At 44.0% G+C, this 15,586-nt stretch overlaps 1 protein-coding gene across 4 annotated transcripts; it reads left to right on the top strand.

The window, feature by feature from the left end:
• The first annotated feature begins 537 nt into the window (after positions 1 to 537).
• On the top strand, positions 538 to 12,450 carry LOC138447549 (nucleoside diphosphate kinase A 1). Of its 4 annotated transcripts, none has more exons than XM_069603648.1 (5): positions 538 to 1,245; positions 7,971 to 8,100; positions 10,402 to 10,503; positions 11,544 to 11,656; positions 12,143 to 12,450. In XM_069603648.1, exons 2-5 carry the CDS (start codon positions 7,975 to 7,977, stop codon positions 12,258 to 12,260), a joined length of 459 nt encoding a protein of 152 aa, XP_069459749.1. In that variant the 5' UTR covers positions 538 to 1,245; positions 7,971 to 7,974; the 3' UTR covers positions 12,261 to 12,450. The 4 variants fall into 4 exon arrangements, with proteins under 4 accessions (XP_069459749.1, XP_069459752.1, XP_069459750.1 ...); XM_069603651.1 differs by having other exon boundaries at positions 1,132 to 1,313; XM_069603649.1 differs by having other exon boundaries at positions 1,153 to 1,305.
• The last annotated feature ends 3,136 nt before the right edge of the window (positions 12,451 to 15,586 follow it).

The following is a 15,586-nucleotide window of genomic DNA, read 5'->3' as shown; positions in this document are numbered from 1 at the left end:
TGACAAACCGACTTCAGAATGAGAAATAAAGGTTTAAAGAAAAAACAAACAATAAATTGCCAAACATCTAGTACTCCAGTCAGGCTAATGTACATACACAACTTATAAGCATTTACTTAATTGGAAATTAAAGAAAATCATGCCCTAAAAATGAGGAAACTCTTTTATCCTACATGAAGTTAAATTATAAAGCTGGCTTGATAAAAATATCTTCAGAATTCTGTTTTTAAATAAAGGCCTTCTACTGGGAAACTTTTATTCCTGTGTCTTTTGGATTTAAATGTTTTACCAGATCTTCCTAGGATGTTCTGTGTATGTGTGTGCTTGTATGCATGTGTTTTAGAAATCTGACCTCTTCCATGCTACTTAAAAAAAATTAATTTCTGGCTGTGCTGGGTCTTTGTTGCTTTGCCTGGGTTTTCTGCAGTTGCATCAAGGGGAACTACTCTCTAGTTGTGGGGCCCGGGCTTCTCATTGTGGTAGCTTCTCTTATTGTGGAACAGTGGCCTCTAGCTGTGTGGATGGACTTCAGTAGTTGCAGTGGGCGGGCTCAACAGTTGCGGCTCACCCAGTCTTAGTTGCTCCTGGCATGGGGAAATCTTCCTGAACCAGGAATCAAACCACTGTCCCCTGCACTGGCAGGCGGATTCACTTCTCAACCTTCCCCTCAATCCTGCTTTTAAAAACAGCATTTACATAATATATTGCATACGAATTTGCTCATTTGTTTATTGTTTATCCCCATTCTCAATCCCATCGCCAGCTTCAAGAAAACTTACTGCCATACCCCAGACCCTGAAACAGCGCCTGGTACACAGACGCTACTTGGATAAGTAAATGTGCTTGGCTGGAAAGAACGAGTACATGTAAAAACAAGGCTGCGGTCTACTTCTAGGTCAGAAGCTCTTCAGACTTCGCGTGAGCGCCACCTCTCGGGAGCCAATTTGGTCGAGAAAAAAGAAAGTGAATCAAAGAATCTTAACGAAAAAAATAAAACTTTTAAAATGGCGGAAGGTGGCTTGCCGGAAGTGCAGGGAAAAACAAGACTAGCAGCTGCTCCCTGGAACGACGCCGGACTGTCAGGAGGAAGCGTAGGCGAGCGGTGTGCAGCAAAACGGGCCCTCCTGCAGCCGATCTAGGCAGAAGCGTTCCGCGCGGGTGGGTGCCAGGAACCTGGAGGACCTGGGCGCGTTTCCGGTGCTGGCGGCCGCAGACGGTGTTGAAGGCCAGGTAGCAGGAGGGCTGGTAAGAAGAGTTCGGGCTCCTGAGAGAAAAGGGAAACGAGTGGAGTCTGGGAAGGAGGAGGTGAAGAGGTGGGACTTGTTCTGCTGAGAGAGCTGGCCGGGGGATCGGATCGGAGGGAAGCGCCCGACTACTGGTCCAAACCTGTCAGCTCACGTCCAACGCCACGTGGACTTATCTTTGCCGGTGGCTGCCTTTCCGCGACTGTAGCGGTTGTGTCTTGTTTCTGGGCAGCAATAAATGACTCACTCTGGTACTCTTGTCTGGAAAATCCCATGGACAGGGGAGCCTGGCGGATTAAAATCCACAGGGTCGCAAAGAGTGGGACACGACTGAGCACGCACCTACACGTACACACAGAATGAATGACAGCTGGGTGTGTCGGTGTATGTCCTTAGGGACTGTTTGTGGCGCTTTAGTCCCATTTTCTCCTGGGGAAGCGGTGCTTACCTTAAGCTTCCACTAGGAGTTCTCCACCAGTTTTGGGGCTTTGTCTTTTTTTCTTGGAGGTGCAGGGTGATTATCATTTAAGAGATTTTCTCTGCTCTTATCGAGTGCTAGGCCCTGTGGCTAGGTAGTAGGACAGACACAGAAGTAAACCATCCCTGTATAGATGCAGCAGGCCAGTGGAAAGACAGATAAACAGAAAATTCAAATATATTGTTACAGTGCTGTAATAAGAGGTAACTAAAGTACAGGAAGAGAGAGCCAGAAATTGCCAGAGGGATTGTCTTTCAAGATAAAAGGACTCCTTTCTCATCTTGTGGAGAAGGATCAGTTTCTGAGCCCAGTCTTCTCTGTAAAAGGAAAAGTTTAGAATCGGTTCTCTCTAGGCTTCCTTCCAGCGTGATGTCCCATGTCAGATATTACTCATGGTTTTAGTGTTCCCACAATCCACCATTTATTGGTCAGAATATGCTTTATGTCTCATGACATAGCATAAGTTGCATAGGGTTGGGTGATCTGGATTTTGGTCCTCATTCTGGTGCTCTGTAAAAGGAGATTGTAATGAAAGAATCTCTAATACCCCTTCTAGGTCTAAAACCATGACTGTGGCAGTAGGTCAAACCCCATTTCAGACTGCTCTTTACATTATCACTGTGGTTTCCCTCATCTGGATAGTTAAGAAAGATAGTGTCTTTTTAAAAATCTCCTGCCTTAGTTCTGCCACAGTATTGGGTACACAATACTGTGTTAGTTTGAAAACTGGCTCCTGTACACAGAAGGAAAGGAAGGCAAAAGAAAGGCCAGCCACTCAGATTGGTATGTGGCAGGTGTAATGAGCAACAGAGTCTGAGGCCTATCTTGGGTGGTTGCAAGATGAGTAGATCTCTGCTCTTGTCCACCAGAATTTTAAAATTATATATAGAGGCCTTAACTAGGTACAGTCACGTGGTTCAGTTCAGATGGCCTCAACAACCCCTGACTCTCTCAAGGCTGCTGTCCTTGGATCAGCCCCTAATGTGAGGACAGTAGGCAGAGTGTAAATCCCAAGGACAGGGGTGGGGGTGAGGAGCTTGCAATTGCTGGGATCAGCTGGAGTGTCAACTGATGGTCAAAACCTCCTCCAATACTCCATCCCTTGTGACCAGCCCTTACAGTCTCACCCCCTCTCCTTCTGCAGGGTCAGAAGTGTGCCCTGAGAAGTCAGCAAGTGGTTCTGCCACGTGGAGGTGGCTTGTTTGGCAGCTATCTGACTGCAGTGGAGGCAGATGCCACAGCAACAATATAAAGGCACGTGCAAGAGAAAAGACAGATTTAGATGATTCTCAAAATAAATAACAGTTTTCTCCATCAAGAGCCCCATAATTTGAACCATTGATTTACTAAGTCCCCTTAAGGGGCAGTAATAATGTCCAAGGCTATTCTGTTTTAGAGGACAGCTTTTCTCTTTAAAGATTATTTTAGTATTCGGTTAAGATGGGCTTTGCACAAGTCATTTAAGACTTGCTGGATGAACTGAGTAAGGGTCTGTCTGTATGTTTTAATGTCCTCCAGGCCAATGGAGGGAACCAAGATGGTGGCTCTGTCCATGGGATTCTCCAGGCAAGAATACTGAAGTGGGTTGCCATTTCTTCCTCCAGGGATAGGGCCTAAAGCGCCCACATTTCTAGAGACAGTGGACTGGTGGTAGGGTGCTCATCTGCTACAAATGGACAGGTCATTTAGTCATTGTGAGGGTTTGAGCCCTGGCGGAGGTGGGTTCAGTTTGGTTCAGTCGCTCAGTTGCGTCCGACTCTTTGCGACCCCATGAATCACAGCATGCCAGGCCTCCCTGTCCATCAGAGGCCTCCCTGTCCAATTCCCGGAGTTCACTCAGAGGTGGGTAGATGGAACTTATTCTTAACAACCCCTTCAAAGGAAGGGAAGTTCTTTCCATGATGTGCTGTTCCTTTGTGAGAAGCTCTGCCCAGAGGAGCATTGTGTACAGTGTTAGAAGCTGTTGCTTTGTGGGGTGTATTGGGTTTCTGCTCTCTTCCAGAGCTGGAACCAAAATCCTAGGGGTACTCTCCTTCTCTGCCACAGTGCCCAACTCAGACCTTCCGGAATTATAGGTACATCTAACTCAAATGGTAGCCCAGCTTGGGAAGTGCCCAGAGCTTTAATTTGCCTCACTGGTATTCTTTTCCATCTCAAAGGCAAAATAATCTGCTGCTCTAATAAGACTGCTGCTGTAATCCCCAGTCCCACGTATGCCTTGTCTTTACCAGGTGATATAAGGGATGGAGGCATTGTGCCAGGTGGGGAATAAAAGTCCTCCAAAACCCCCCAGTTCCTACAAAGCCTTGTACCTGTTTCACGTTCTTAGGGGTTGGATAAGCTTGTACCTTAACAGTGACAACTTCTGGGACAATTTATGTGACCAAAGGACTGCCAAAAACTTTACCAAGGTGTCTGGGCCTTGAATTTTCTGTGAATGCACTGCCCACCTTCTCCCTCATGGATGTTCCAACAAAGCCTGCAGAGTGTCCCACAGCAGGGGCAAGTCATCACTTGTTAACATTATCATATCATTGATGTAATGGACCTGTTTTATCGAAGTGGGGAAAGGAAACAGGGACAAGCCTTGGGCTATCACCCTTTGGCATGTGGGGTTGTGCAGGTAGCCATGGGGAAGTCCTTGAAATGTCCATTTCTGCCTCTCTCACATGAAGGCAAATTGATCTCAGTTATCAGTGACTTATGCTTGTAAAAAGTATTCCATAAATCTCCTTGAAGTTGAAGCACATTAAAAAAAATAATAATTTCTTTCTCGCTGTACCAGGTCTTCATTTCTGCATGCAGGCTTTCTCTAGTTGCAGTGAGTGGAGGCTATTCTAGTTGTGGTGCTTGAGCTTTGCATGGCAGTGACCTCTCTTTGGAGCATAGGCTCTAGGGTATGCAGGCTCTGTAGTTGCGGTACCTGGGCTCAGTACTTGTGACTCGTGGGATCAGTAGTTGTGGTGCGCAGGCTCAGTTGCCTGTGGCATATGGAATCCGGACCAGGGATCGAACCTGTGTGCCCTACACTGGCAGGCGGCTTCCTCACCGTTGGACCACCGGGGAAGTCCAAGATGAAACACTTTTGCAGGAACAGTTTTGCAAATCATCAGAGTAAAACAATGACTGTAAATGACAAAAAAAACCTTTTAAATGGCTATAGCTAAAGATCTTATCGGAGAAGGCAACGGCAACCCACTCCAGTACTCTTGCCTGGAAAATCCCATGGATGGAGGAGCCTGGTGGGCTGCAGTCCATGGGGTCGCGAAGTTGGACACGACTGAGCAACTTCACTTTCACTTTTCACTTTCATGCATTGGAGAAGGAAATGGCAACCCACTCCAGTGTTCTTGCCTGGAGAATCCCAGGGACAGGGGAGCCTGGTGGGCTGCCGTCTATGGGGTCGCACAGAGTCGGACACGACTGAAGTGACTTAGTAGTAGCAAAGATCTTATGAGAGTTCATTGTAATTCAATTGATAAGAAAATGTGATTTTTTTTTGGATACACATTTACAAATTATAGTTGATAACATTATACCAAGACATAGCAGATTTTTAGAAATTTCATACAAATATACCCCAAAGAAAGTTTAACATCACTTATTTGATAATGTTTCCCATATAATTTAGTATATTAAATAGGCTAATCAGTTTAATATCTCTCTTTTATAAGGAAAGAGAATATATCTTTTGAATTGTTCTAGAGGTTCTCTGGAAAATCCGAGAGTTAGTTCTAGGTCAACAAAACTTTTATTTAGGAATAAATTTTTGGAGAGCTTATCAAAAATACCAAAAGGTTTTAAAACACGATTAAATAGGATCTTAGGTCCCTGTGAATTAATAGTTTTCTATTTAACTTAAGTTACAAAGACTCCAAAGGCAAATACAGAAAGTTACATAATTGATAAAAAAACAAAACAACCCAAACTTAGCCCTTTTAATAGAGAAGACTCATAGAGAAATACACCCCAAAACTCCTAAGAGAAAACTTTCATTCTTTCTCTCTTTAAATTGTAAATCTTACCACGTGTTTGAAATGTAAATATCACAGGAGATAACTAAAACATTGCCCGCAGATTGAAGAAAGAGGGTGGGGAGGGGTGTGGAAACAATCTGCTAGAGGACCCCCCCTCACACAAAATCTAGTCCTCAGCTTCCATCAAAGGCAAAAAAAAAAAAAATGTTTGTGAATCAAAGACCTGAGAAAGATAACATGAAGCACAAGAAATTTTGATAAAACACAGAATCTTTTTCTAGGCAAGTTACTCAAAAGGTAAAGAAAAGCCTCTCACAATCCTGTAAGGAACAGACCAGTAGTCCAACAAAACTTTGTCCTTTGAGCACATGAAAGTTGTTTCAGCTTTCATAAGTACACTATTGATATCAAAGCTTATTTTTCTTTAGGCCAACTAAATAGAGCTTTTTTACAAATTGATTTTGACAATACTCTCTGGAGATAGAAATATATATATATATCACCTATATATATATCATATATCCATAGACATACGAAATACAGACAGACACAAAGAATCCATAGAAATATATATATATCACCTATATATATATAGGTGATATAAAAGAATCCATAGCTGTCTCTCCAAAACTTGAGCCATGAATCCGGTATCCACTCACATGGCTAAAGCCTTTTACTAATATTTGTAGAGAAGACTTTAAAAATTTGGGAATTTCCTGGTGGTACAGTGGTTAGGACCCCATGCTTCCATTGCAGGGGGCACGAGTTCAGTCTCTGGTTGGAGAAGTAAGATCACTCAAACCTCACAGCGTGGCCAACAAGGTTTTTTTTTGTACTTGTCTTTGATGGACGCTGAAGCCTAGATTTTGTGGGAGGGCGGTCCTATAGCAGACTATGTTTTCACACCCCTCCCCACCCTCTTTCTTCAATCTGTGGGCAATGTTTTAATTATCTCCTGTGATATTTACATTTCAAACACATGGTAAGATTTACAATTTCAAGAGACAGAGAAAGAATGCAAGTTTTCTCTTAGAAGTTTTGGGGTGTATTTCTCTATTTCCATAAGTCTAGGGTAATTACTGATTAAAATTTTTCTTTGTATTAGGGGTTGGACAACGTCGAGTGCTTCATCTGTTTCACTGTCAATCACTACAACATCCTCCCCTTTGTGCTTCTCACTTTCCCGAGGATTCTGTCTCTTAGTGCGCTAATCAGGCTTTGTCACAGCACTTGGACGTTAATCTGCAGCAGCTTGTGCCCTCCTAGCTTTGCTACATAAAAGCTAAGGTCTCCAACTTATCAGCCTGCTCTTTTACCTTGTCTCCCAGCCCCAGAGCTGGCAGAGCAGTGGATACCTGCATGTTCTTCTCTGACTTCAGCTCTTCTTCCAGCTAACTCAAGCTTCAGCCTCTGGTGCATCTGGGGCCAGTGGCTTGCCCGCTGTGGCGGCCATTCATTTCTCTTCATTGTTGCCTGTGTAGTTTCTCTAACAAACATGTTAAAGTAGCCAGGGTTTCCGGGGCATCCCTGTTCTCCTGTAGTGGTCCACAAGCATCAGACATACAGGCCACCTTCCCCACATAGAGGTAGATATTCAGCTTGGAGTTCCTCTAGGGATGCTTCTTTCTCAAGGCCCATTTCTTCAGTGTCTTGGCTGGTTCCCCAATTATTAGTTCACAAATTGGCCCTGTAAGTAGAGGGCAAGGAGAGACCAAAGAGGCAGACCACTCTAGGTTGGAAGGTGGCAGTTTTAATAAGACAGGGAACATACACATGAGGCTTATCTTGGCTGATTGCATTGTACCCACCCAGCAGAATCTTAAATCATATAGAGGCCTTAACTGGGTTCAGTCACATGTTCTGTGCAGATGGTCTCAATAACACCTTACCTCTCTCAAAGCTGCATCCTTGAATGGCTCCTGCTATGGGAACAGTGTACAGAGTGTATATTCCAAGGACAGGGGAGGGAGTGAGGAGCCTCTGATCGCCTGGGTCCAGATTGAGGGTGAACTGGCAGTCACATCCACTTGATATGACTTAACAGAAGCTTATTCAATCAAATGAATTATAACCCCGGCTTTTCGACCCTTCTCCACTCCGGGATATTAATTCATAGATGGGGGGACTGAGGTGGAATTAGGTTTTTACTAGAGAGTCCTGGAATTGATGTCACAGATTTAAAGCAGCTTTGTGGGATAATCTGCTTGAGAAGGATAATGAGGTAGACAGGATATTCAGTGTTGCTTCATCCCTCCACCTGCCTATCCCCAGGACCATGGCCAGCAGCGAGCGCACCTTCATTGCCATCAAGCCCGATGGAGTCCAGCGAGGCCTCATGGGAGAAATAATCAAGCGTTTTGAACAAAAGGGATTCCGTCTTGTTGCCATGAAATTCATGCGGGTAAGTGGACTTCATTCTTGCTGTTTCTATTACTTCATAGAAATAGGGGAACACCGTAGGTCAGCCTCTCTCTCCCTTCAGATCATTTTAGATTTCTCCATTTAGAGTGAATAAATGTCCTGAAACTGTGGCCTCTCCACCGAGTCTTGGAATACAGCGAGTTATTCAGGACTTTCAGAAGTAGCCTCCCTTTTCTCTTGGCAGTGCAGAGTTCCACATATTACTGTAACACAGTGATTTCTGACACAAAGCCCTGGACCTGTTTGAGCTGCTGATCTTGAGCTTCCTGAGCAGATCATTTTAGAGACTCCCTGACCCTCACCTTTGCCCCCACCCCCCCACCATTTGAGGCAAATTGTTTTTCAGCAAGGAAGTCTTTTTATCATTGTTTACCACCTGCCTAGTGTCTAGCATGTATTAGACGCTATCTGGGCATATAGGGGAAAGCTGTGGCTGTGCCCTTGGGGAGGCCCACCTGAAACAGAGAGCAAATGCCCTTGCAAGATACCTGCAAAGCAATATTTCAAAAACTCCAAAGGATTGATTGGCCAAGAACCCTTCTTCAAACACACCTGGGAAATAACTTAAATTCTCAAAGCAAATACATTAGGGGATCATCTTTTTTTTCCCTATTAAGAGTCACCTTTAGTGAATGAATCAGAGAAAGAGAGTCAACTTTGGACTTTCCCAGTGCATTTTATCTTTTAGCTGCGCTGCATGGCTTGTGGGATCTTAGTTTCCTGACCAGGGACCGAACCTCAGCCCTGGCAGTAAAAGCATTGAATTCTAGCCACTGGGCTGCCAGGAAATTCCCCATCTAGTGCATTTTAAATTTTGTTTGATTTGCACTATAGTTCCCATGTGATGTTTTAGAAAAAGTGTGTTAATATAAAAGGGAGCAGACTGCTGTTAATGCTGAGGGGATAGCATGATAGAATGATTAGAACCAGGGATTGGATTAGCAGTGCTTTCCAGAGAGTTTGTATATTGAATTAGGTTTTGAAGATAAAGGGAAATCAAAGTATTATTGATCAGATATTTACCATGTGTTGGGCACATGTGTTTTCTCACTAGCTCTCATGACAACCCAGAGAAGTATCTATTTCTATTCCCATGGTTGTTAATGATAAGGAAGCTAACTGGGGCTTGGAGAGTTTGAGTAACGTGTGGTTACCCAGTTGGTGACGTAGCTAGATTTTCACGCAGGGCTCTCTGACCCTTAAGTGCATACATTTTGTCCTTTAGACTGTTTCCTATCAAGGGCCTGGACTTGGTGAAGAATGGGATGGGGGATAGCTGCCATGAGCATACAGGGTTATTTAAATCTGATGTGAAGGAAAACTTGAGTTCCCTCCCACCTGTCCCCGCCTCCCGCACCAACACACAAAAAAAGCCAGCGCCAATTAATAGAATTAAAAGAATGTTGGTAAGGGAAGGTCATCAGGAGACAATCACTGCAAGTCTCCCATATGGATTGAGGGATGGGTCAGGATGAATACTAACGGGGTGACGATGTGGCTGTGTAATTTTACTTTGGCAAGAGACGATCAATGGGGCTGAACGATAGCATGTTCAGGATGTGCTTTTTGGCAGCAAATCCCCACGTTTGTGTGTATCACTGAAGTGTGCAGCATTCTGTACGAAGCAGTACTACAGAACTGGGAAAACTAAGGGATCTCATTAGACCCTTAAGGAGCATGTAAGTGGTAGCAAAGAGGAAACACAGGTGAGTCGAGTTGGCATTGCTAAGCAGATGGTTTGCTCTCTATAACTAGTCTGATTTGTTCCCAGATACCAGCCTTGCAACGTGAAAGATTTATTCTTTAGTAAAGTGACTTATTGTTAGATGGCATGTGCTTTTGGGTGGTTTGCAATACCTGTGGAAATTGCATGGTCACTGCACTGGGCCTTTGCTATTTTTTAAATGTGATGAGAAATGCTCTGGTTCAGTTTGCTTTTCATCCAATGCTGAGACCACCTCCCTCTAACATTTTAGTTGAGAATTGTTTGGGAATGCAAATTCATCGTATTGTTAGTTTTCCTGTCTAAAATACCATGGCTGGATTCAGTTCTAGTGTTCTGTAATTTTATGCTGATCAATCAAGGACAACAGGGGAAAATTGGTAAAAGCTGGAGCACTTATAGTCCCTGTCACTTTTGGTAAGTTGAGTGAATTAGATTATAATAGAACAAGTGAGCTGAGAGCTCACGTTTTAAATAGCAGGATTGGTGAGTGGGAAATAACTAAATTGTGCTTAAATAGTTTGGGAATGAAATTTCTTTCTCTATCTTATGGGCTAGGCTTCTGAAGACCTTCTCAAGGAGCACTATATTGACCTGAAGGACCGTCCATTCTTTGCTGGCCTGGTGAAATACATGCACTCAGGGCCAGTGGTTGCCATGGTGAGTGTACATGTTTGGGATGTTGATACAGATGGCTCAGTTGGGAGCAAAGAGTGAATATTGTGATTCCTGCTCCTAATGCCAGGTCTTCACTGATGCGAGGATGCTGAGACTGGGGCATTGGACAATTAGGGTATGAGTTTTCTGACTCACCAAAGGCAAAATACATTTGCTTGGTGAGCTGAAGACTCATATCTGGGAGACATCAGGAGAGATATGCCTGATTGTAAGCTCCTGGAGGGTAGAGAGATTGTGTCTTATTTATTGTAGTAATTCTTCTTTGAGCACGTATTGGTTGTCATCTTTGTGCCAGGCTCTTTTTTAGACACTTGGGGATATAATCATGAATGAGACAAAAATAGGTAACTGTTTTCATAGCTTTCCTTGCCTGTATATCCTGAAAAGGGAGGATGGGCAGATAATAAAGAAACCAAAAATCATACATAGCAGCTAATGATTAGTGATGCACAGAAATGAAATAAGATGACATAATAGGAAGTGGCCACATTAGATTGAGTGGTCAAGAAACATGATTTTCAAACTGAGATCTGCATGAGAAGGAGCCGGCTATGCACAAATATAGAGTGAAGAGCATTCTCAACCAAGAAAATAGCATGTGCAAAGAACCTGGGGTTGGGAACTTTCTGAAGTACAGAAGGACGTTTGGAATAGATGAAACCTGGTGGGTGAAAGGGAAGGTTGGGTGAGATTTATTCAGTGGCAGAGGCAGAGGCCAGATTATGTGGGGCTGTCTTGGCCCTGTACTTCATGACTGCTGGGAGGCTGTAGGAGTGTTTTACACTTGGTATTTTAAAAAGTCCACTCTGGCTGCTGTGTCAAGAATAGATAGTAGAAAAGCAAGAAGAGTGCAGGAAGACCAGTATTCCCAGTGCTGAACACTTAGATGCCCCATAAATACTTGTTCGATGAATGAATGCCATTTTATGAGAGCCTTTTATTTTCTTTTTGAATTAATAGTTTTCAGATTTTCTGCTGAGATTGATTTTTTTCCTTAACCATATCTTCTTTTGTCCTTGGAGGTCTGGGAGGGACTGAATGTTGTGAAGACAGGTCGAGTGATGCTTGGGGAGACCAACCCTGCGGACTCCAAGCCAGGGACCATCCGTGGGGACTTTTGCATCCAAGTTGGCAGGTAGGGGTTGTTGCATTTTACTCTTCTCTAAAATCCAAGTTAGGTACAGTAAGAATTTGGTTTTCTGCAGCTGAGGGTAGACATGATGCCATATACAGATCCATTTATAATCAGAGTGTATTGTTTCCCTCTTTCTTACTTTGGCTTTTCTTAGTTTGGCCTTGCAGGCCCTCTGCCTTTGGTCATCATCATCACTATGGTTGTGCCTCTGCTGGGAGAGTAGAACCTGGCCAGAGTCTTCCTGAAGGCTCCCACTGCTTGCATTAGTGTTCAGATGGGCTGAACATCAGAGGGCTGGCTGTGTGGAGGGAATTCTTTATCCTTACTTTGATGGCAATCATAGGTTTCTTCTTTTGACAAGGAATAATGTACATGGAGCTTTGTTTTTTTATCCTGCTCTTGTGGCTGTAGGCTTTCTGGCAATGGGAATGAGGGGAGCTTCTGGGCAGTTTAATCCTGGTTTTGGCCATCTCTTTCCCCATCCAGGAACATCATCCATGGCAGTGATTCCGTGGAGAGTGCAGAGAAGGAGATTGCCTTGTGGTTTCACCCTGAGGAACTGGTGAATTACAAGAGCTGTGCTCAGAACTGGATCTACGAGTGACTTGGAAGCAGACCACAATGCTCATCCCATGCTAGTTTCCCCTCCTCCCGCAGGCAAGGACCAGGCCATTTCAAACCTGGTTATTTCGGAGAACTTGCTTTTCATTTGGAGGGAAACTCTTGGAGCTGTGGGTGCTCCATGTACAGTGTTATATGCTATCATCAGATTAAAATGTTTCATCTCAAGGAAAGAGTCATTGAGTTACTTTTGTTTTGTTGTATTGCTCTGTATTCTTTTTTTAGGTACTTGGCTAATCTAATAGAGTGTAAATACCATATAAATTATTTATATTGGCCTGAGAGATCACACATACACACATATTTTTATGCCTGTCCCTCTTCCCCCTGCATTCTGTCCATTCTTGGCACTGAGCCAGTCAAACAGCTGTCTGCCAGGGATCTGCTCAGTTGCCCAAACTGTACTATATACATCAAGGATTCCCTGGAAATAAAAGATATTAATATCTTTCTTGCTCTTGAGAAGCTCTCAGGGATTCAGTGTTTGGGCGAGTGTGAGAAGTTGTAACTACTCCAAAACAGAAAAGCTATGTGGATAGTGGGCCTGGATTTCTGAGATGACCTTAAAACATGCAGGAGTTATTTTGTAAAGAGTTTTGATTTGTTAGGATATTGATTTGGGTGCTTTAACAGAGACAAGATGTATTTGTATGGAAATTATAAATTCAAACTGGAAATCTAATGTTGATCACTGTGATTGCAATTAACAGTACTGTATTGTATACTTCAAATTTGCTAGATTGGGTAGATCTGTGTTCTCACCACAAGAGAGAGGGAAGGAGGGAGGAAATGTAACTATGGGAAGCTATGGCTATATTAATTAGCTTGATTTTATTAGCTTGCAGGTAGATAGAGCCACAGGACTAAGTTCTGGCCAAAGAGATGTGAAAAAGTGAAGGTGGTAAATTTAAGGTTGTGCTTTGCAAAAGAAGAGGTAATCCTACTTCCCGACTTCCTGGAAGCTAGATATAGGGGTGGCAACATCTGTCTTGGATTGGATGGAGGGGACTGAATCCCTGGACCACCTCAAGGATTAGAGCTTTACGACTATCGTCACCTCTATGTGCCATACCTACTTGGATTCCGCCCTCCCTCTGCCCACCCATCAGTTTTATTGAGGTATAGTTGACAAAATTGTAAGATATTTAAAGTGTACAACATGATTTAAGTATACAAACAATATACATTGCGAAAGGATTTATTCCATTGGGGGCCACCTTCTTTTGGAGCAACTGAGGACTAGATGTATTTCTATTTCAGGCAAAGAATGGTGGGGTGGGTGGGGGGCGAGAGAGAGTATCAGGACTTTGGGGGAATGAATGTGTAGTAAGACAGGAGGGTTGTGAAACTGCATATCTCATCTCAGGACTTAATGAAGCTCAGGTTCTTTATATCTCAGCACAGAAGGAATTCAGCAAGATTTATTAATATGGGATGCTTGTGAAGGGTACCAATGGGCAGGCAAGAGGGCTCTTCCCTGAGAACTAAGTGGGTTCTTTTAATATCAAAGGAAAAGTGGGGAGTTAGAGAATGAAGGAGGAAACAGAACAGGCTCCATCTTGAAAGCAGGACTCCATCCTGGGCCAGACTCTGGACTTTAAGCTCTATGCCCAGTATCTATGGAAATGACATACCAACTGGAAAACCAGACCCCCTGGATGGAAGGGCCCCAGGGCTCCTACTTAGACTCTCCCTCGCCTGAAATACCCTAATTATCTGTAAAACCAAATAGAATCATAAATTCTATTATGCTTATTGGGGTATGACCACAGGCCTATTTATAATTGTCCACTGTTAACTACTTAGGCTGAAGGCATATGAATCACGGGTTAACTTTGATTGTATCTTTCTTTTCCTTTGTTCAGACTAGTTTCAGAAAATTTGGGGAGATGGGTTTGGGCATGCACACTTAGGGTATGTAAGGTTTTCACAAAAACTGGTCGGGGTCCTTGGCTAAGAGGAGACTGCCTTGGGCCCACCGGTGTAATAAACTGCACTCCACTATCTGCATTGTCCTTCTGGATGAGTTTGTTTCCTGGAACGCGTGGCTACAAGAAGACCACTTTCTTCCTCAATATGTTGCAGGAAAATGGGGCACAAGAGGATGGCCTTGTCCTAGGTCTTGGGATGGGCCACCAAGTGAAGGTCCTTGGCTTCGTGCAGGAAAGAATTTAAGAGCAAGCCATAGTAAAGTGAAAGCAGTTTTACTGAGAGATACACATTCTGTTACTGAACTTGTGTTCATGTGCCTGATGCGCAATTAGGCCAAACAATACCTAAATGTTGGAGTTTGGAGCAGAGAAAGACTTACTGCAGGGCCATGCAAGGAGATGGGTGGCTCATGCCCCTGAACCCCTCCCCGCCCCCTGCCCCATTTCCCAGGTTTCAGCAAAGCATTTTTAAAGGTCAGGTGAGGGAGTGGGATTGTAGGGTGTGTGATCAGCTTGTGCACAATTCTCTAATTGGTTGACTGTGAGGTAACAGGGTGGTATCACTGGAGTTAACATATTCCTTAGGCTCTAGGAGACCTGGGGGCTATGTGTCCTTGGTCATCAAATAGTTAAATATCTTCCATTTAGTAGGGGCTTTCACATGTGTAAAACTACTCAGGAATGTGCATCAGGTACTATTATCTCAATGCTTCAGAGAGGAGCTAAAGTAGAGGATACTGGGGGAAGGACGGTCCCAGAAGGCCCCATGGGGGCCTGGTTGGTTACAGTTCCATAGGTAGTCTGTCTCAGGAGGCAAAGTAGCCCTGAGATGTGGGGCGGGTAGTTTTTATGGACTGGGTATGTTCATAGGCTGAAGAGTAGAAGCAGTATTCTAATCACTTTGGAGAAGGGGGGGATTTCCATGATTCGGACCACTGCCCGCTTTTTGGCCTTTCAGTCTCGGCCTTGGAACTGTCATGATGCCTGTGTTTGTGCCATTTGTTGTAGGAAGGGGGACCCCTTCCAGAGCCCGAAACTGAGCTCTTGTCTAACACTCGGAAATGAATTGTCTGACAAGACACACGTCCTGACAAAGCAAGAGATTTTATTGGGAAAGGGCACCCGGGTGGAGAGCAGCAGGGTAAGGGAACCCAGAAGAACTGCTCTCCCACGTGGCTTGCAGTCTCGGGTTTTATGGTGATGGGATTAGTTTCCGGGTTGTCTTTAGCCAATCATTCAGACTCAGAGTCCTTCCTGGTGGTGCACTCCTTGTTCAGCCAAGATGGATGCTAGAGAGAAGGATTTGGGGAGGTGGTCGGACCTGTGGTGTCTCCTTTTGACTTTTCCCGAACTCTTCTGGTTGGTGGAGGCTTATTAG

Source organism: Ovis canadensis, chromosome 11, assembly GCF_042477335.2.
Source record: "Ovis canadensis isolate MfBH-ARS-UI-01 breed Bighorn chromosome 11, ARS-UI_OviCan_v2, whole genome shotgun sequence".
Classification (NCBI taxonomy): Eukaryota; Metazoa; Chordata; class Mammalia; order Artiodactyla; family Bovidae; genus Ovis; species Ovis canadensis.
This window is presented reverse-complemented; position numbering and strand designations above follow the sequence as displayed.

What these genes read in the sequence shown, in the direction of transcription:
- LOC138447549 (XM_069603648.1), top strand. Translation starts at nt 7,975, where the DNA reads ATGGCCAGCAGCGAGCGCACCTTCATTGCCATCAAGCCCGATGGAGTC. An exon ending in CAGGGCCAGTGGTTGCCATG is followed by an intron (nt 10,504 to 11,543) that starts GTGAGTGTACAT and finishes TTGTCCTTGGAG; the next exon opens with GTCTGGGAGGGACTGAATGT. An exon ending in TTTTGCATCCAAGTTGGCAG is followed by an intron (nt 11,657 to 12,142) that starts GTAGGGGTTGTT and finishes TTCCCCATCCAG; the next exon opens with GAACATCATCCATGGCAGTG.